This window comes from Mugil cephalus, chromosome 22 (assembly GCF_022458985.1).
Source record: "Mugil cephalus isolate CIBA_MC_2020 chromosome 22, CIBA_Mcephalus_1.1, whole genome shotgun sequence".
Classification (NCBI taxonomy): Eukaryota; Metazoa; Chordata; class Actinopteri; order Mugiliformes; family Mugilidae; genus Mugil; species Mugil cephalus.
The window spans coordinates 3882732-3903348 of record NC_061791.1 but is presented as its reverse complement, the minus strand read 5'-3'; the positions used below and the strand labels follow the sequence as shown (position 1 = coordinate 3903348).

General features: G+C 43.4%; 1 protein-coding gene across 1 annotated transcript; it reads left to right on the top strand.

Annotated features, from left to right (window-relative positions):
- Positions 1–149: 149 nt before the first annotated feature.
- nup37 (nucleoporin 37) lies at positions 150–16941 on the top strand. Its single transcript, XM_047575788.1, has 10 exons — positions 150–249; positions 1120–1326; positions 1420–1541; positions 4874–4946; positions 5173–5267; positions 14344–14434; positions 16027–16202; positions 16286–16336; positions 16556–16649; positions 16743–16941. Exons 2-10 carry the CDS (start codon positions 1171–1173, stop codon positions 16854–16856), a joined length of 972 nt encoding a protein of 323 aa, XP_047431744.1. The 5' UTR covers positions 150–249; positions 1120–1170; the 3' UTR covers positions 16857–16941.
- Positions 16942–20617: the final 3676 nt, after the last annotated feature.

Genomic DNA, 20617 nt, shown 5'->3' with positions numbered 1-20617 from the left:
TTTCCGGTACATTAAACATTAAAAGTCTACATCATGTTGATTACAGTTGTTATTATATCCATTCTAAACATTAGTTTTCAATTAAATGTACATTCGTTGTGAATCTGTTAAGAGGTTTTCATTTACGTTGCTTTAAATATCCCCCTTGACGTTTCTACCCAGTGGTACATTCCGTGTCGTACCCGGAAGAACATTAAAAACATTTGTACGGCGCGCAGCATTTGATTCGGCGAGTTCATTGACAATAAGGTAGTAAAGTATATTAGTAATTACCGTATTCTGAATCGGAATGAACACAAAGGGGGAGTTATTACTTTGTCAAGTTGAGCGTTGTGTGTTAAAACGGTCGAGATAAACTTTTCCTTGGCTAACTGCTACATAGCGGTGTTCTCAGGTTTGAGGCAGACAGAAACCACGTTGTTGCTCTTTCCCAGATGGCATTTGACACTTATTTGTAGTTTTGAGCTGTGGATGTAACGTTAGCACACGTAACATGACATAAACATCATAGGTAGCTCCTCTTGTGCCAAAATAATCCCGGATACTAGCGATTCTGTGGTACCTTTTCGAGTATTATTCAATTAGGCATTTATTTACTAGTATTTCGATTTCTCTGAGTTTGCGTCCAACATATCTCAAAAACAAGACCTCTTTTTGTATTCGATGCCTGCCGAATTGAACACTCACATATATAGTTAAGTAAAAACATTTTAAATGTGCCTTACTAATTGCATACGCGTTTGTACCTACAAGAATCTGCAAAACATGGAAATATTTGAACGTGGTTTGGTTTAAAGCCTCTCTACATCATTCTGACTTAATAAATTAGGCGCATATCTTGTCTGAGTGTCTGATTGAGCTGTTATGCATTTAGTAGAACATACACAAAGGTATAGATTTCCTTCAGTTGTAAAATCGTATTGTATTAAATATAATAATTGCTAATAGCCACATATGTTAATTTTCTCAAGCTGAATGAGAGGGACCACAGATACAAATCTTGATCTGGTATATGCAGATTTGTATATATAAAATAAGCAGCCTTCCTTGGGGACTAATTTTGATCAAATAAATGACATTTCTTCCCAAACGTTTGATTGAGTTGTTGTTCGTTCTTAGGTTTTCCTGCAGAGTCCCTGATTCGAAGCCAGCTTTGACGCTACGCACAACATGCAGGAGGACTCCAGCCGCAGTCCCTCGTACACCGTGTCGTGTGAGGACTACGTCCACGTGGTGGAGTTCAGTCCTTTCAGCTCCGGTACGCCTGCCTCTCTCCTGGCCTACGGGGGAAACCAGTACGTCGTTGTGGGAACCTGCCTCTTTCAGGTTAGAGATGCAGCTTCGCATAACCTGTTTTTTTTTTTTTTATTCAGTGTATCTCCTCTCTTTCTCTTTCTGATGATTAATCTGCCCCCACAGGAGGAGGACGTGGAAGTCGAGGGAGTCGAATTCAACGTTCTTCGAGCTTTTCATCATGGGCTGCGTGTCGATGCTCTCGCCTGGAGCCCTGAGTCTCGGCTGGACCGGATACCAACCATCAGGTTCTTATCCCACCTTTCACCGGGGTTATGTTATACATGCTGCCGGGTAGCGAGACGCTACCGTACGTTGGTGGAGTCGTCTCGCTGTAGCTTTAAAGTACAAGAGGGAAAAAAACAATAGAAATCATAAAATAGGCCACACAGGGTCAGGCAGGGAGAAAATAACATCCATGTGTAAGAGTCCATTTGGTTTGTTTTTGCTCTAAGATTAACCGCAAGAGCACTTGAGCTGCTCATGTGCTCCTCTGTTGTTGCACAAGGCCAAACATTTTGCTTGGAAGTGTCTTATTAGGGCTGAAAGTTGGCTGTTTAAAGTAGGGAGCCATTTCATTTATAACCTCTGTATATTTTTATTTGTCTCTGGTCCTGGATGCCCCGCTTTTCACTTGGCAGCCACCGTCTGGCCATTGCAGGCTCCCACTAAGAAAAATCAAATTAATCAATGCTTTCAGTGTTTTTCGTTCAGACGATTCATTCATTAGCGCGAAAGTAAAGGTTACAGGATTATCGCCGTGATTCATTATCAGTCTCGAGCAGCTTTTACGTCTCGCTGGCTCCCCGGGAATCGCGACAATAAATTGTCAAAACGCGTGTTTGCTTTGGAAGATCATAAAGTGCGGGTTAATTCTGCTGAGCTTTAAAACTGTCACATGTCTGGAGTTACTACATATGCAACTGCAGCCTCGAAGCCCGGAGACCTCAAGGAACGACTGGCAGCGTGGGCTGACTGTGACGTCGCCTGTGTCTAGACAGCAAAAATTGCACTCGAACACATCGCCAACACCACAGCCAATAACTGTGCGCCTTAATGGCAGGAAATAACTCTTTATACCAGCTGGTGGCAGTAATCTGTATTCATCACTCAAAAGGGGAAACAGGAAATGCTGCTATTAGCTCGGAGGCTATAGGAAGAGCTCTCGAATCGCGCCGATCAAATGTTTATTCACGTCGTTGTGGAAATATTGTTCGGTCTGACTGGTGCCGACGACGTGGGACGCACCTCCAAAACTACAGCTGTTCACAGCGTTTATAAATACGATTCATTAATCGACTTAATAAATGATTTCGTTAAAAAAAAGCTGCCCGTGTTTGATAAAAGTCCCCGGTGTGCGCGGTGGGGCGTCTGCAGCCCGAGCGCCTCTCATTATACGTGAAGTCATGAGACTCTCTGAATAGGATTAGGAGGTGTCAAGGCTTCACTTCCACATGCCTGACGTCTGCGTCTGTCAACAGAGCGGGATAATTATTCAAAACACTCTCCTTGTGACCAGAACAAGAGGCGGTTGTATAGAGAGCACAGCAGCCACGCTGTGTGAAAGTAGTCATCACCGCCTCGTACTGTCACACTGCAGCTGCCAGGATGTGAGCCAAGTTGTTTCAGGTGGCTCTGGACAGGCGGGAAGTAGCCTAACTGTAGATTGTTAGAAAGCAAAGGTTTCCGCCTAATTGAAGCGGCGGATTGGAAGGTTCCGCGGTCCCTCCGGCAGTGTTTAGGCTTTCTGTAATTGAAAAGGAAAGGCAGCGATAATTCCTGGCCTTCTGCGGTTTACTCCACAGGACCCTCGAGCCAGCTCTGTGACGTGCACACATGTTATTGCGCTGATGACTACCCGCTCGGGTTCCATCCCTCCCTTCGGTCTGCACGTAGCAGCGCCTTCCAGGAAAAGTGCAGCGTTCTCACGGGCTAACCTCAAGCGGAGGCCCAGACTGAGCGAGGGAGACGAGGGGAGGAGAAGGGGGCTCGGGCTGCAACGCTACGGCAGCTCGTGATGAGAACAGGGACGACGCGGCGAACAATAGCGCGAACGACAGAACTGCACCAATCAGGCATAACATTATGACCACCTGTCTCCATTGTGCCTCCAAAACGGTTGTGACCCATCAGAGAATGGACGTCTGAGGGTGTCCACGTGGTGTCTGGTGACAGGATGTTAGTTAGTGGGGGGGGGGGGGGCTTTGGGTCCTGTGGGTTGAGAGGAGGGGTTTCTGTGGTGGATCATCCCGCAGATACTTGATCAGTTTGGGATCTAGTGAATTTGGAGGCCAGTTCGTCATCGAGGAGCGTCATTGCTATAGGGTGGGTGGTGTGGTCTGGTGGGGGTCTGGTCTGGTCTAGGTGGGTGCTACATGTCTAAGTAACATCCACATGAATGAATACCAGGTCCAAAAGTTTCCCTGCAGAACATTAAATTCTCACTAGATGGTTTAAATGTTTTCATGTTGCAGCTTTGCTGAAATGCAAAGCTAACGCTAGCTTAGTTAAGTCCCTCGTTGGTTTCCCACTCATTTACACAACCGTCATATTTGGTGTCTGCAGCCTTGCTAAGCTACATAGCTAAAGAAAGTCTTTACACTCACCAAAAAAAGCTTTAAAGGCTCATTTTTAACCACATCTCTCTGCATCTGTTGTGCTAAGCTAAGCTAACCAACTCTGTGTTCTCATTTAAATCCGCAAGAACATGAAAAAATACGCTTTTAAACCTTGCATCTTATACCAATGAGCGACTTTGTGGCTAATTCAACTTGGAATAGGAGGTGTTTGGACTTTATTTTGCAACAAACAAAGTCTAATTGGCGTTCCAGTCAGAGCAGGAGAAAGAATAAGTCCTTGTGTCTCTCATCTGTCACAGAGATTTTTTTTTAAAGCACTAAAAAAAACAAAGGTTTATTGGCACTGAAATCCAGCGGAGTTTCCCTTTTATATTAAAAGTGCCTTAGACAAAGGCGAGAGGAACCGGTACATGTTCCATGCTTTACAACAAACACTAATTTGTAAGGTGAGAGGGCCCATCCTAAAATAATCTAATCTACCGGAGCAGTAAGACCCTGAAGCATGTTATGGGTGTTTGTAGTGACACCATGCCAAAATCCGCCTGTGCCTGCGACTGAAAATGTGTGAACCGCTGTCTGTTTATTCTAGTGATATGTGTGTGTTTTTCTTGTCATAAGTGAGTTAGTGTAATTGTGTGAATAATTGCAGGCGCTGGTGTATACCGGGGCTGATTAGAGGGGAAAGTCCTCTGCCTGGCCCTGCGCAGGTTTTCTGAACAGAGACATGCGTAAATGGCGTGAGGATTCTTGTTTTTCTCCGTGTTTATCTTAGCTTGCAATTAGAATCTCCCTGGCAGCGTTTCCACTGATCCCCGTCCAAGTTTCTACCACACACACCGGCACCCTCATCCAGAGGTGTCAGTCTAGGCAGCTGCAGGCATGTATGTAGAAAGAGATGTCGTCTGTCATTGGGTCTGTACAGTCTGACTCTGTTTTGATGTTCTCCCTTTGTTTATTTTCATACTCTCTCCTCCTTTTCCTCTTCCTCCCTCTCTTCGCAGATTGTGCACCGCTGCAGCTGACAGAAAGCTACGCTTGCTGACTTCTGATCTCCAGGAGAGGCATGAAGTCAAGGTAGCGCAACATCTGGAGCACATTGGCCAGAGCTGCTCTTGTCATTTGGCATCGGCTTTCTCTACTTAGCGCTGACTTTTGGTACTTAGCGATACAGGAAATGTAGCTGCACACACAGAGGGCGAAGCTGCAGCCAGTGTACAGTAGTAAAGCAACAAAACATTCCTTTAACAGTTTGTTGATTGTGTTATTTTTTAACATATTGTTTTTCCACGCTGTTTCCTAGGTGATGGAGGGCCACACCAGCTACATTAACCATTTGGTGTTTGAGCCCACGGAGGGGAAACAAATTGCTTCCGTCAGTGATGACCACACTTGCAGGTCCAAGTCATTTTATTTCCATGTGTGTGTGTGTGTGTGTGTCTTCCCAGCTTCTGATTTTCATTTCTGTTCTCTGTTAATGGTGCAGAAAGTCCTGACAGTGTTTCCACAGTGAAACATGACGCTAAGCACAACATGCTCCAGTGTGACTGTGCGTAAGCACAGAGCTGCTTTGTAGCTTTTCTAGTTAATTGGTTAAATATGGAAATCCAATTAGCTCCAGAAAGATTTTCCTCTCTAAGGGGGGCCTGTGACAGGGTCCCCAAATTTTCCTTTTCAATTAAGGCTAGAAGAGGGAAAAAGTGTGTCAGTAGCGGGGGTCAATGCAGGGGCAGCCCCTGGTTCTCCTGCAACACGCAACTCTGCTCTGCTTTACTTTCTGTATAGTATAGAATATAATACAATGTCCTTTATTGTCATTATACAGTGTACAAGAGATTAGAGAGCTTCTCCTAATCAGTGCAACAAAAACACAAGTATATACAAAATAGTGCAAAGAAGGTATTTATAAAGATTTGCAAGCTAAAGTTAAAATACTAATACTAAAAAAAAAATTAATCCACTTTTCTAGCTGCTTTAAATATTATATTTACTGTGACATTTTAGATTGGATTCAACTTTACTAGTACAGGTACATACAGAACAAAATACAGGGGTTTTGAAAGTTGACATTGAACCAAATGTTCAGACAGAATTGGTGCAAAAAGTAAATCAATGATAATATGATTTTATGACTTTTTAGTGTTAATTTGTTACATTTAGTGTGTGTTTCTTTGATATGTCTTAACAACTTACGAGGTTATAGTGTCGCGTGGTTTTGGTGTCACGTGGTTGTGATGATAATGATGTACTGGCATGACAACTGGATATGGTTGTGATGTCATGAGTCTGAGTTTCATTATGACTTTGATGTCATAATTCTTCGATGCCATCACCAAAGGCAATGTATTTATATATCCTCCAGAAATCTGCTCCATTTAGTTAATTTCGCTCCAAACTGCGTCACGAGTGACAAACTACTGAGTGCGTCTTCAGGCAGTGATACGAAGTGACTTTCATTCTACATTTCTACAACAACTGGTCCAACTACCGTATTTCTATCAGTCCAATGCGGGAGCAAGAGGATTTACATGTCTTTACCAACCTGGAGTCAGAGGGAAGTCAAGACATGACTCTCTATCTGGCATGGAGCTCCAAAGATCGGAGAGCTACTTAAAGGAACTGAAAGCTCAACTCAAAAGAGCAGAGGAGGACAGTGTCTTCCAGAAGAAACGGCTCACGCAGATTTCTGCAGACCTGGAATCAGAAGGAGAAGGAAAACAAGAGTCTCTGGAACCAAGTGGAATATTTAACCAATGAGGTCCACAGAGCAGAAACCAGCGCCAAGGAGCAGGCCGGTTTGTTACGCAAAGAGAAAGCCAAGTGTTTACAAGAGGAAACACTGAGGATCAAACTGCGACAACAGCTCGTTCAACATCTGGAAGAAGCAAGACAACAGGAGGCCCTCGTCCAAGAGATGGAGGAGCTTAAGGTTCAGCTCCAAAAAGCCAAGGAGGACGGTGTCTTACAGAAGCAAAGGGCCTCACAGTTCTCAACAAACCTGGAATCAGAGGAGAAGGAAAACAAGACTCTCTGGAACCAGGTGGAATATTTAACCAATGAGGTCCACTGGGCAGAAACCAGTGCCAAGGAGCAGGCCAGTTTGTTACGCAAAGAGAGAGCCAAGTGTTTACAAGAGGAAACACAAAGGATCAAGCTGCAAAAACAGCTCGATCAACAACTGGACGTGACAAAACAACAGGAGGCTCGAGTCCAAGAGATGGAGGAGCTTAAGGTTCAGCTCCAAAAAGCCAAGGAGGATGGTGTCTTCCATAATCAAATGGCCTCACAGCTCTCAACAAACCTGGAATCAGAAGAGAAGGAAAACAAGACTCTCTGGAACCAGGTGGAATATTTAACCAATGAGGTCCACAGAGCTGAAAGAGCACTTACGCAAAAAGAAAGCCAAGTGTTTACAAGAGGAAACACTGAGGATCAAACTGCAACAACAACAACTGGAACAGACAGAACAAGAGTTGGCGCATGAGAAAAGTCAAAATCGGCTGCTCATGAGTCAGCTCGAGAGATTAAAAGTTTCATACGAAGAGATCCACCACAGGTATGAAACTCAACTGTGGGAAGTGAAGCAGGAGAATGTTGTCCTTCAGCAGCAAGTTCAGTCTCAGTTTGACAGTGCAGCTGAGAACCAGATGCTGAATGCCGAGCAGAACGTCATCCAAGAAATTGACGAGACGTCCTCCTCCGAACTTTCGCAGGACATGACCCTACAAATCCCCGAACGAAGGAGCTCAGGAAACTCTATGGAAGAGGTTCATCAAGCCCTCCATACAGAGACCTCACAACTCACGGATGCACCAGAGGAGGAGGAGGAGGAGGAGGAAGAAGAAGAAGAAGTGGTGGAGGAATCCACTTCACAGACACCTGAAGTCAAGGAAGAGATCCAAGGTTCAAAGGAAAAGACTCCAAAGCACAAGACCTGCTTTTCCGTCTGGATTCATTCTCTCTAGAAACGAGCAAGAAGAAAGAAGAAGTGAAAGGACCGTGATGATTAGAACATCTGACAATCACAGCAGAAAACTGCGAAATAAAAGTTCTACCGACATAGTTACTATGATGATGAGGAATGCGGGTGATTTGGGAAGCTTCCTAAACCTGTCAAGGCATCAAAAAAATTCATTAAGACAATCTATTGCTGTTTTAATTAAGAGGCTGATTAATTATGAGCCTGACACCAGCACAGGATGGTGGAAGGAGTGCATCTTACTGAGAAGTTAGATATGGGCTGCCTGCAGCTCCTCATCCAACAGCTCACTGTGGTATTTCAAACATGACCATTTTAACTATGCCAGTTTCTCAACAAATTTGCAAAATTAAATAAATAAATAAATAAATAATTATCCTAATTTCAAATGTCTAATCTGTCTAACCCTGAACTGTAAGTTTTAAGTTTGTGCTTCATTTAGACCCGTTGTCCTCATAAGTGGACGTTTTATTGTCTGAAATCTAGTGGTAGCAAAGGGTCATTCTACAGCCAATCATGGGACAAAAGTAGAAAAGGTACAAAACCTCAGCAAGGTTTACGGTTGAAACGTTTATGCTTTTTGGATTTTCTAGTTTGGTATGACGCGCAAATTTCAAAAAAATTCCATGAACGAGCATCAACGTCGCTAATTAGCAAGTACTCTTTTGAGGATGTTGGGACTTTATTGTTCGCAATCCTGTTTTTGTACAACCATGTTCAGGTATTGAAATTGTTTTTTTTGTTGCACATTGGTGACTTTATTGCATTACACAATGAAATAATCCTAGTGTCCACATATGAGGACATATTTTATTTTTCTAAAAACTATTTCCCGTTCAAAGATGATAAATTTTAATACTTCTTAGGTTCTGTTAATCCCAAATATCTTGGAGGAATTAAAAATGTGAGAAAAAACTTTGGGTCTCAGGAGGTTAAAATTAAAATAAACAGTTTAATTGCAATTAATTTGACTTCTTAACTAATCTTTTAATCAGCTGAGCATAGAATCGTTTAAATAAGAGAACTTTTCATAGGTTTCTTTAATGATATTCTGGATCTAATTGCAAATCTAAAAGTCCCAATAAAATATGAACCTTGATATTTGTAATATTAATTTTTGCGGGGATTTCTCGCGATTACTAAACTACAGATTCAAACAAACATTTTACAATTCGCCGTTATAAAACACCGTGACAGCCACCGGCGTGATGATTGTCGTAGTAGAACAAGATTGAGTAGAACAAGTCTCCTCCGCTCCCATCCACTCTCCTCCGGCTCCCCCCTCCCTCCGCTGACCGGCCAGAGAAAACAGGAGTGCGCTCCATCTGCTGAAAGATTTAAATTCTGTCATGTTGAGAAAATATGGGACGCGGGAGGAAGACAGAGGCGGAACAGGGGATAGATCAAGTTAACAGGAGTGGACCTTCCAGTCAGCCCACACAAACTGGGCCTTGACATAAGAGGAGGAAAGTGGTCCTGCAGAAAGGGAGGGAGGTTTATGTCTGCATGTACAGGCTCATGACCTCTCTGCTGCTCTTGTTAGGTTTGGCAGGACTGCTTCTACTATAAGTTTGCTTAGTTTGGTCATCGCTGTCCCCTGCAGTTGTGGGACCCCTGTCTGTTGCCAGCATTGCAACCTGACGCTGCAGTATCTAGGCGGGGAACCACTTCCTCGGGGGAGTTTGCTTCATGCACTCTGAACGGCTCACACTGTAGATGGAGCAGGGTGGAGTGCGTGGGGAAACGTGCCACCTAGAGATCGCAGGGGCACACTGCAGCGTCTTGAGGGGGATTTGGGGTTGACTGAGTTCGCCTGTGAACTCGGGATAACGCACACCTGCTGCTTATGCATTATGTATATGGTTTAGACCGCGTTGTCCTGTTCTTAGTGATAATCCGTTTGTTCTTCTCGGTTGCTTACATTGTGCGAGTGAAACAAATTGCAGCAGCATGATATCATCATCCATGCTCTGAGTGGTTCTGGGCTGATTTGCCTCGACAACCCTGTCAGATTAAAGCAAGCATCCTTCATGTTCTGAGTGGATTAGAAACTTCACCTTAAGAGACACTTTCAGTTAACTACAACTGCACAGTTGAATTTGTGCATGTTTAGTAATAATCAGTGTTCTCGTGTATTGATTTACTGTAGCTGTTCCATGCATATGAGTTATTTCAACCATTTAAATGTACCATTTAGCTAAACTGGGAATTCAAACTACCCTTTTTCAACCTGTTTTGGTTAAAGATGAGATCTGGGTGCAGTAACCGTCTGTCTTCTGGCTTCGTCCAGTACTTGTTTGCTCATGCTTTTTTGGTGCCATACTTTCAGTTTTATCTGAAAATAAAGCTGAAGCAAAGGAAACTGGACTTTTTCCACAATTAATAGTAATCCACCAACCAGACAAAATGTCAGGATTCGGGCAAAACATTTTGTTTAGAGAGATTGTAAGACTATGTTGTAGGTGGTTATCTGTCCACCTCCACCTGTTTAGAGACAGGTTTAACCTTTTTGGCCATTAATGGGTTGTTACCATTTAAACTGGAAAACGAAGACACCTCAAAGGTTAATCTGTATCTTTGAACTGTAGATGAGTATTGTTTTGTTAGCAGACCCTAGCTGTGTGAGTTTCAAGTGGGCACCGTCTACAAATGTTCCTAGAAACACCTAAACTCCCTAACCAGTCATTTAGAACTAATGGGCGGATTAGGCTTCTGGGTTAATTTGATGTAGTGGCTAAGGCAACAGCCAAGACTTTATGCACCCTAGCATAGTGTAGCTGATGTGCAGTTATCCAGAAATGCAATTACACAACAGAATGCAAGAGCTGTGATTGGTCTGTTTGGTAGTAGCATGTTTCTGCTTTAGTATTTCCGGCTGCTTCTCCATCTTCGCAATTTTCAGAGTGATTGTTTTGGATGAATAAAAACGTTTGTATGACTTGTATCACCACTGTTGAAAGTGAAGCACGAATTGGAAACAAAAATTAACCTGACTGGCCAAAAACAGAGCGGTATATTAGAAGAGTCTGGCCAACTCAAATCATGGCGCCATGTTTGCTACATCGGAGGGAATATTCTACAGTGTAACCCTGTGGGGCTATGTTGAAATAAATGTCTTATTTTTATTTATTTATTGCCAGTGTCTGTCAATATGTAAAAGGCCCTTACTTTAATATCCCAGCATCTACTTACTTTAAATATCTTAATGAGCTGTAAAATGCTTTGTAGCCCAATAACCTCATCAGTCATGGAGCTGTGTTTACCTTCTCCTCAGTCTGCGTGTTCATCAATCACCATTAAAAGGTTGGAATTACTCAGAAATAGTGAAAATTAAACTACTGTTACTGTTATTTAGTATTATCATTATAGCATTAGCACGCTAGCCATAATAACTTAGTAGTAACCGAGGTAAAGTTACGTGTCACTTAAATTTGTTTATTTACATGGACACAAATTACATGAACACATGGGTTTCACAGTATATATGACGCTAGCTGCTATTTTTCTAAGCCTTTAGTCTAGATAACTAGCTTGCATAAGGCTAGCATTAGGCTAGGTTAACTTCAAACTTAATTCATTTGTAAAGCAGTGTTGGCCCTTTTTGAGATCAAGGTTCACATTATGACTTTTAACTTAATTATAACTTTTAATCCAACTTTATTTTCTGTTATTGCCACTTCTCTATGGGTGAATATCGGTTAGATGTATCTAACATGGCGCCCATGAAACACACGACCAACTCAGAACCAATCAACATAGAGAGATAGCTCAGACTGTCCATTCCCTAGTTGGACAGACTGTCTCTAATATACGACTCTGGTAACAATGATGCAGCGCTGAAGTATAACTTTAAATGATCCTTAAATAAGCTACTTGCATTATTGGTAAAACATCTTCAAACTAGTTTTTTAGACGTATCACAACCGGATAAGTGAGAATCTTCACAAACAAGTTGTCTATTTAGTTTTAATTTGGCTTTGTATCCATTGCTTTTAGTATACAATTTCAGCATCTTTGCATGCTAACCAGGAACTTTCTTCAAGAGAACTAAATGATTCCTATGGACCGCTGGTTGTCTGCATTTCCACTGCATCTTAAGATTAGGCTCGACCAATCCAAAACGTTCTATGCTGCAAACTCAACCCTCAAAGTTGTACTACCCCCCCTCCTGACCAGGGGCCTGTAGGGATTAAAATAAATTCCTGGAAATTAATTTAGACCTTAGTTCCTGCGGTGGAAAGGCGCAAATGCACTCCAAAGGTTCCTTGTGTCTGGGGAAAGTTCCTGCGGTGGAAACAAGGCTTAGTTTTTACATGCTCTGAATCATAATGTGGAGATGATGTTTTATAGCTGACTCAGAGCTCAAATGGTTTCAGTAACTCTCTCAACAGTATGTGATTTTAAAGATAATGTTAGTGTTTCGAATCTAAATGAAATCTTGAGTAGGTCCAGTTAGGATAGATGCTGATACAGACAGGATGACCCCGCGAGGCACTGGGATTGGATTAAATTGTTCGACTCTTCCAGTTCTCTCCCTCCAGAGAGTCACCTTCGATTATTTACTCTGCTCTGTACAATAAATCAGATCACACAGTGCTCGCGGCATTTCCCGTTTCCTCCACTTATTGAAAACACTGAGAAACCGTAACACTTTGGCCTCACTTAGATAACACAATACAGGACTTCGGATGTCCTTTTCAACTCTGTTGTACATGGAACCAGAGTGTTATTGCTTGATGTAGTGTCAAGCAATTACACTATGTTTTATTAGAGGTGGTCACGCATGTTTTCACATCTCACGTCTTTCACCTCATTCGACAAAGGTTATGTTTTTTCGGGGAGCCGGTGCTCTCTGTTTGAAGGGCAAAGTGGTTGACCACAGTTTGGCCGTTGGTGGTGTAGCATGCAAGTGAGCTCTCCTTGGCTAGGGGACGGAAAGAATAGGGTTTAGTTGTTGTTTTCCTGATGTGGTCTGGGGGTTTTCTCCTTTTTTCCCCTTCTCAGCCTCACTCATGCTCGCGCAATGAAGGCTCTGGCTGATTCTGCACATGGGCAAGGAATAGAAGCTGGAGTTTTGACGGGACTCTGTCCTGCTGCAGGGGATACGAGGCAGGGAAAGTTGAGTGTTTACTGAGGTCTTCATCTGAGACGGGGCATGTCCTCCCCTACACCACACCACTGAGGACATCAATCTCTCCAACAACACTCTTGACATTTAGATGGTCTTTGGAGGTACTTTTTGGGCTTTGTTACATGATGTCTTCTGCGTGACCTCATCAATCAGCGCCTTCCCATGCTTCACAAGCGTTTGTTTTATATTCCCAGAAACACTTGCAGCCCCCATCTCCACCTTTTCTTCTAGTTCAGGGATCGTTCAGATGTGGTAAACCAGAGATCCAGGTCTCAGGAACCGCAGCTCCCTCCATCTAAGTGATTCATTACATCCGTGGTGTTTCTCTGTTATCGTACGTCTTATTTAGCTGTTGGAGCTACCATCGTTTTGATCAAGATCCGTCATAACCCCTTACGTGCTTGGCTCCGAGGCCCATCTGTTTCACTTGCGTAAGGAAGGATGCCGTTCAACTCCTCTTTCCCCCGATCATTCTCAGTCCGCAGAAAATGAATGGCAGTGGGCCGCCCACAGCGAAACATTTGCTGTAATGCGAGTGGAGCGTGACGTAGACTCGGGCGAGGGTCCTGTCCTCCCCCCAGTGTTCCCCTGCTATCATTAGCTCCATGTAATGCGAGGCTGGCGTTTTCAATGTAAGAGGAGTCCAGCAAAAGTTGGTCTGTCTTCACAGCTGAAGGCCTAAATCTGAGAAAAGAACTCCTTTTCCCTGAAAAATCGTGAGGACCCTGTACCTCCCTTGCTCACAGATTCGCAGTAGTTGGATGACTTGGGGGGAGCAAACATGAACTTGGATCAAAACATGTCATCAATCAGTGCGTGTCTTGAAAGCCAGTTTTGTACTGAGCCGCAAATTTAGTGAAAACTGCGTAGAAATTTGTAGAAAAAAACGCCACGACTAAAAGCCTTCAAAGAATATGTAGACCTGCTTGGGTCGAGGCTTTGTGTGTCCACCTGGAAGAAAATCCTTTGGGATTTGAGTTCTGTCAGATGTTATGTAAGCATCCGAGAGTAGCTCAAAAATCTGTTGCTATTTTTAGCAGCGCGCATTAAAATCCCATCTTTGTCGTTAATTAAGAGGTTGTGGATTTTGTATAGGGATTTTAGGCCAAGAGAGGTTCACATATCAAGCTGTAACATTACTAATTGGAACTGATTAAAGTCTGGTGGTTTTCTTTTTTCTTTTTTTTTTTTATCTCCTTCACAATAATGAGGCAACCACACAGGTTTTTGCAATTGATTCTCACAAAACTTTAAAATACATCGTTAGTTCCAATACACTAAAACCAAAGTAGGTCAAACGAGGGTGCTGTATTTTATTGGTGTTCATCTTAATCCTCATTGTTGTTTTGAATTCATGTCTGCAGGGTGTGGGATCTGGATGGAAATGAAAGCACTACGCTCAGACTTCGCTCTCCTGGCATCAGCGTCTGCTGGCACCCAGAGGAAGTCTTTAAGGTAACGGATGTTTTAGATATAGGATCTTACCCTGTGGTCCAACTGGTTAAATGTAACTGCTGTATTTTGGGTGTGGTGTGAAGTGAGGTGAAGTGAGGCGAACTTAGCATCCACACTAAAGGTTGATTGCCAATTCTGGATGTTCTTAAAAGATATCCTGATTGTTGCCACACATGTTCAATATTCCCATGAATGGTCCAAACATGTTCACAGCTCTTTCTTGAGTAAAGTTAAAAGCCTGATATTATAGAAAGGATTGAGAAGAGCTTGAGAGAGGACGATGCTGGTCCTTGTGCTGTATTTACGCTACAAGCGACAAAGGATACCAAGCATAAGCAAATACACTGTTGGCGAGTTGCAGCTGTGTTGATCAACTACTTGTTGACTTTGTTGGGTTGTGTTATAGTTACGCTTCACTGCCTCATTTTTTGAGGCCGAGTTGCAAAAACTGCAGTTCCTTAAATGGCCACTTGAGGCCAGTCCTAAACGAGGGTCAGTCGTCGTAGACTTTTACAGCAGATATAAACATGTACAAAACACCCTTTGGTTTATAACAGCCATACGAAAGACTCTTTAATTTAAACTCTTTTGTTTAAATCACAGTAGGACTTTAAAAGGAAAATGTATGTGAAATTTGGTCACTCACCGTATTCTCCAGAGTTGGATAAGTGAGGAAAAAGTGTTTTTATCCTAAATTTGGCAGCACAGGTGTTAGCTTTATCCTAGCATAGACGCTGTAATATAGTGTTGCCAATTAGCCAGTCATCCACAAAAGTGCTAAATAAACTCAAGAATTTTCCTAATTACTACTTGTGACCTGTATGTTCACATCAAATGTCACTGCAATTAACTTGAAGGGATTACTTAGGGCAGATAAGACTTGGGACTATATTTTTTGACATAGCACCGTTGCTAGGCGAAAAAAACACCACGCAGCACCTGAAAACCAGTCACGCCGGTGTGTTGACGGAAGTTGGGAATTTCAGGTGCCGCGAACGACTGGCTAATTGGCAACACTACATTATGGCCAGTGACTAAATTTCACATGGGGTTGGGACAGGCCCTTACAGGTGGCTAATCATTTACCTCAAGTCACTTCTTTAAGCATGTTTGAATTAGCTGGGAGTTATGTGGAGTCAGGCACTGCTAAGATGGCGGCGTCCGGATTCAGCACATTGAGCATCAAAACCATAAGGGTTTTCCATCTTTACATAGAGTCTACCATCAATAGTGAAATTCCATGATTCTCAATATCCAAGTTATATATCACCTTTTCCTACATTAGCCCAAACAACCCTAGACCCCGAGGAATATCTCCTTATACTCAAGTATTGGTGGACCTTCACTTACAGTTGCATTACATCTTCTTCTTCTTCTTGCATATGTCCCTAGACCTTTAGCTCCATTGCAGCAAACCAATCCAATGTGTCATAGGGTTAGGGTTAGGTTTAGTCCAGGTCAATTAGGCCACGATCACCATTCGGTGGCCGGTATATGGGGCAGCTGCTCATCACATGTTCCACAGTTGCCATATTCAAGACTGAATGAACTTGACGTCCTCACATTGTTTTATGTTCGTCTGTCGCCTCCAGTTAATGGTGGCCGAGAAGAAGGGCACAATTCGCTTTTACGACCTGGTCACCCAGCAGGCCATCCTGTCGCTGGACTGCACTCCGCTCATGTCGGCCGACTGGTGCCTCACCAACACGATAAAAGTCGGCGCCGTGGCAGGCAACGACTGGCTCATCTGGGATATAACTCGCTCCAGGTGAGGGAGCGCTTGCCACGGATTCTACTCGATGGATTAGTTTGGGATGTGTCTAAATCATGTTTTGTCTTTCTTTCTCGCAGTTACCCACAAGAGAAAAGGCCGGCGCACATAGATAAAGCACGGTTGTTCAAGTAAGGCTTTTGGCATTTACACAGAAAAAACACCACAAGGTACAAGATGAAAAGTTTTTAATATTCAAAATAAACACCAGTCCATTTCAGTTAGCTTTCATTTTATTTTTCAGTCGATTAATTTGTTTAAAAAATGGCAGAAATACAGAATAAAGACATTAAATTTAGCAGGCTATTATCATGTAATGACACTCAGAGGGGCACTGTTCTTTTCCTCAGGTGGTCTCGAGCCAACGAAAACCTCTTCGCCACAACTGGATGTCCCGGAAAGATCAATAGTCAGTTACTCATCCACCATCTTGGCCACCCGCAGGTCAGTGTGTGCCTTTGCACAGTCCAGATTATTATCTTTTTATTGTTCTGTGCAGCTCCAGGCTCATGTCACGCATGTCTCATGTCGTTACAGCCCGTGTTGATCGGATCGGCCTCAGTCGGGTCGGGCCTCAGCTGGCACCGGACTCTCCCGCTCTGTGTGGTTGGCGGTGACAGGAAACTTTGCTTTTGGGTGACTGAAATGTAACCCATGTGTGCAGCACTTTCCCCTGGCGGCTAACTAGATCCTCTTTCTGTCTTAGTGAACGTTCAATAAAATATTTTCTCCTTTTTTTTTTTCTCCGAGTATTTGTGTGGAATTTGATGGAAACTGGCTGCGTGCTCGAGCTTTGTTCTTCTCATTTCTGACTACCCCTTCAGGTCAGCTACAGATAAACAGCAGGCTGGTCTGGTCTCGGCGAAGAGCTTGTTTTTCTTCTGAGTTACATCAGTTGTCTGTTATGTCCTGCCAAGGGAGCTGTAGTTCAAAGGAATGCGTCGAGGCATCGGTGCCAACTCTCCACTTCACCAGTCAACGTGATCATCGCGCTACAGGTGCTTTCTCTCCCTCCCCGGTTCTCGGTTTTCTTACTATGCGTGACAGGCTCTGAATCATATCAAGAGAATATCTTTGGATGGGCCGTTCCATCTGCTGTGGTGTGGAGAAAATCCACAGGAGGGTTAAGATGAGGAAAAACTAGGAGGTCTGGCCGCGCTCCAGCTGTTGGACAAACCCCCAGGGAGGAGGGGAGGGTGGGGGGGAGCTTTTAAGAAGTGTAATCATATGAACAGCTTTGGGAAGCTATGGAAGTCTGAGGCCATTTCAGGTCACCCCGAGCTTCGTGGCGTGCAAGCTGAGGATGCGGGGAGAGGAAAAAAAAAAAAAAAAGAAAAGGGAAGAGGTGCGCATCACCTTACCTTGGTGAATGATTATCGCCGCTCCACACCACAGACCGAACGGGGGAAGACGGGGGATTATTTGGCCGGCTACTTGAAGTGCCCTCCGGTAAAACAAGGACTCATTGTAGTGTCCCAGGAATACCATGTGTTAGAAAACCACCATCTCACTTTTCAAAGCGGTCACATGCCTGCTAGGCTAAGCTGCGAGCGGGCACTCGTTTAATTAACTTGATCATGAATCATTTGAGGTGACAGCTGATCACTTGTTTCCACAGATGTACTTACTTAATCTTCGGGGGTGCAGCGTTGGACCGGACCGGCGTGCAGGAGACTTTATTAATGTATATGTCAGCCCGAAACACTGGGCCGTATTGTGCGCCCCCACGTCTCCGTACGACAGAACCGAGTGAGGAGAAGGCCGTGGAGAGCGCCACTCTTTCAAACCAGTTCATCAGCCTTGTATGTTTCTTGGACTGGACAAGTTGACCGCCATCCACAAAGCATAACATGCTACTGCTCTCCTGGTCCACAACTTTTGTTTGAACAAGTCCAATGTGGTCGCCGCTCTCCAAGTTCGCCGTGCTTTAGGTGCAAGTGGTGTCGGAGCAGCTGTGTCGAACACGGAGACGTCAATGTCAGAGCGAGGGGCTGCCATTTTTTTTAACTCGTGAATGTTTTCCAAAGGGCATGAAAACAGCTCTACGAGGGACTGGAATCACTAGCTGAGACACTTTTCCTCAGAAACATGAGTCATGACTCTAGGCTTTTTTTGCAAATCCAGCGACTCGAGGACACCATCTCATGGCCGGCTAGCGGAATGGCACCAGTGAACCGGCTTCTCCCAACATGTGATCCGTCTTGGAGATCGTACAATCGCTCCTCCGTTCCTGAAAGCACGTCCTCAAGATGTCACGGCCTCGGGGGCCCTCCGTCTCACCTTTTGATGTAACCTGAATGAGGCTATTGTGCCCTGCAAACAAGTTTGATCTCTTGTTGCGTTAGTGTGTGCGGACTAATAACAAACTGTGAAATGGATGAAAGCGAGATCAGACCGCCTCGAAAATCCTCTACCAACTTTCTTCTAATCTCCCCCTCAGATAATTCTTCCGCGGCCCTGCCAACGTAAAGCCCGGGTTTAACGAAGAGAGAGCAAATAAAAATAATGAGGCGCATGATATGAGGGGAAACAAAGAAAGAGATTAGAGGCTCTTTGAGGCCTGTGTTTGATTTAATCTCACGGCTGGTTTGTTTGCGATGCTTTCCCAGAATGAAGCAATTATGTTGATCTTGAGGCGTAGGACAGAGCTGGTTTAAAAAAAAAAAAAAAAAGGGCTTCGTCATTGCTTTTTGGAGTTTGATGATCATAATATGGCACCTGTCTACTCTCTATACCCTCGTTCCTCTTTATGTTTTATGGACAAGATGTAAACAAACACCCTTTTTACAATTATATGCAGTTACAAGAGATGAGAGGAAGCCTTGGGGTGGCATCAGGATGGATTTATCCCAGATACATTTAACTTACCTCCACCTTGCTTTATCTCAATAATGCAGATTCTTTTCCCTCTTGTTCACAGTTTTTCCTCACATGTCAACTTTTCAAGGCTGAAAAAAAGAAGCAGCAAAACCTGAAGTTCATCAAATGACCACTTGAGGCCGTGTCCACACTGATGCTCTAATAGTGATATGGGTGGCGCCATCTTGGGACAGCTTCACTTCACAGAGGGGGTTGTCAACGGCAACTGTCAATCATTACTATGTTCTGTTTTATACTATGAAACTAAAAAACTAAAAATGAAACTTATACATGAACTGGACACTGAAACATATCTACCCAAAATGACAGAAACCATCCTTGAAAAATAAATAAATGTGCTTTAGTTTTTTTAGCCCAATTCCCATCCATCATCATGCAGGAGGCGTCGCTTTGGATCTACTACAGCCAACCACCAGAGGGCACTTCACAAGTTTAGAGGTTCTGTAAACATCCACTTCTTCTTCTATAGTTGTATGTTTTTTTTTCTCAAACATCAATTTCTAGGGCTGAATAGTTTATGAAGACACACAAATGACAAAAACTGCAGTTCCTTTAATTTCCACTTGAGGCCATAACCAAGTCAATCCTCAAAGACCTTCATGTTAAAATGTTCGACATTTTTATAGCCTGCTAGAAATAAGAATTGTGGTCTTTATGGCTAATATAATCTGTATGGGAGTTTTATATAATTTTTATTTAGTTTAAGTAAAGGATGTGGTCTAGCCATGTCATGCCTCTCGCTCCACCTCTTTGCCCATTTTTGAATTAACTGGGGAGTTAAGCCAAATCAATATGGCGACGACCGTAGGCACCACATTGAGCTTCAAATCCAGGACCCATGAGGGTTTGAAGGACCCATGATCCCACATAACCCTCTCAGGAGTCCGCTGTGAAGCGCCTCACACTTCTGATATCACCGTCAGCATTCAGAACCACTGGATAGTCATTTTGTTTTAATCTTCCAGATGTTGTGGTTACATCCAGGGCTTTAACCAATCTTGGCGTGAAGTCGTTTGTCAAGAAATTGTTTCAACACGTACACCAAAGCCAGAACTTGTCAGTTTAACCTTTCTCTTTCTTAAACTTGGACAAAAGAGGAACAATCATTCAGCTTTAGAGGCGTTGGCAGCCAATCTTTCTTAAACTTTGAGCAGAGCCAGGTCAGCCGTTTCTTCTCCTGACTTCATGCACGTGCATAAACTCTTCTTTCTTGGCTTCTCGCTGCTCTTACTAAGCGTTGGTAAAAAGACTTTTTTCTCTTTCTGTTCGTTGGTTATCGGACTCAGACATTCAGATTCACAAGCACCTCTCAGAGTATTTTGAGGACCAGAGATGTATAGCAATGAAGTATAACTGCTTCAATACTGGACTGTTTAGTACTAAAATGCTGTATCTGTACTCTACTGTATTATCTTTTCTCCTACTTCCACTTTTACTTAACAAAATATTTTTAATAAGTTTAATACCTTTACCCCAAAACATTTTTTATGTTCTACGCGGTTACTTGCTTTCGCAAAACCCCGCCCCCAAAC

Bases quoted from the DNA above. Each gene is read 5' to 3' on its own strand.
- nup37 (XM_047575788.1), top strand. From the start codon at position 1,171: ATGCAGGAGGACTCCAGCCGCAGTCCCTCGTACACCGTGTCGTGTGAG. The intron at 16,337-16,555 runs GTAAGGCTTTTG...TCTTTTCCTCAG, and splicing joins GATAAAGCACGGTTGTTCAA to GTGGTCTCGAGCCAACGAAA. The intron at 16,650-16,742 runs GTCAGTGTGTGC...ATGTCGTTACAG, and splicing joins ACCATCTTGGCCACCCGCAG to CCCGTGTTGATCGGATCGGC.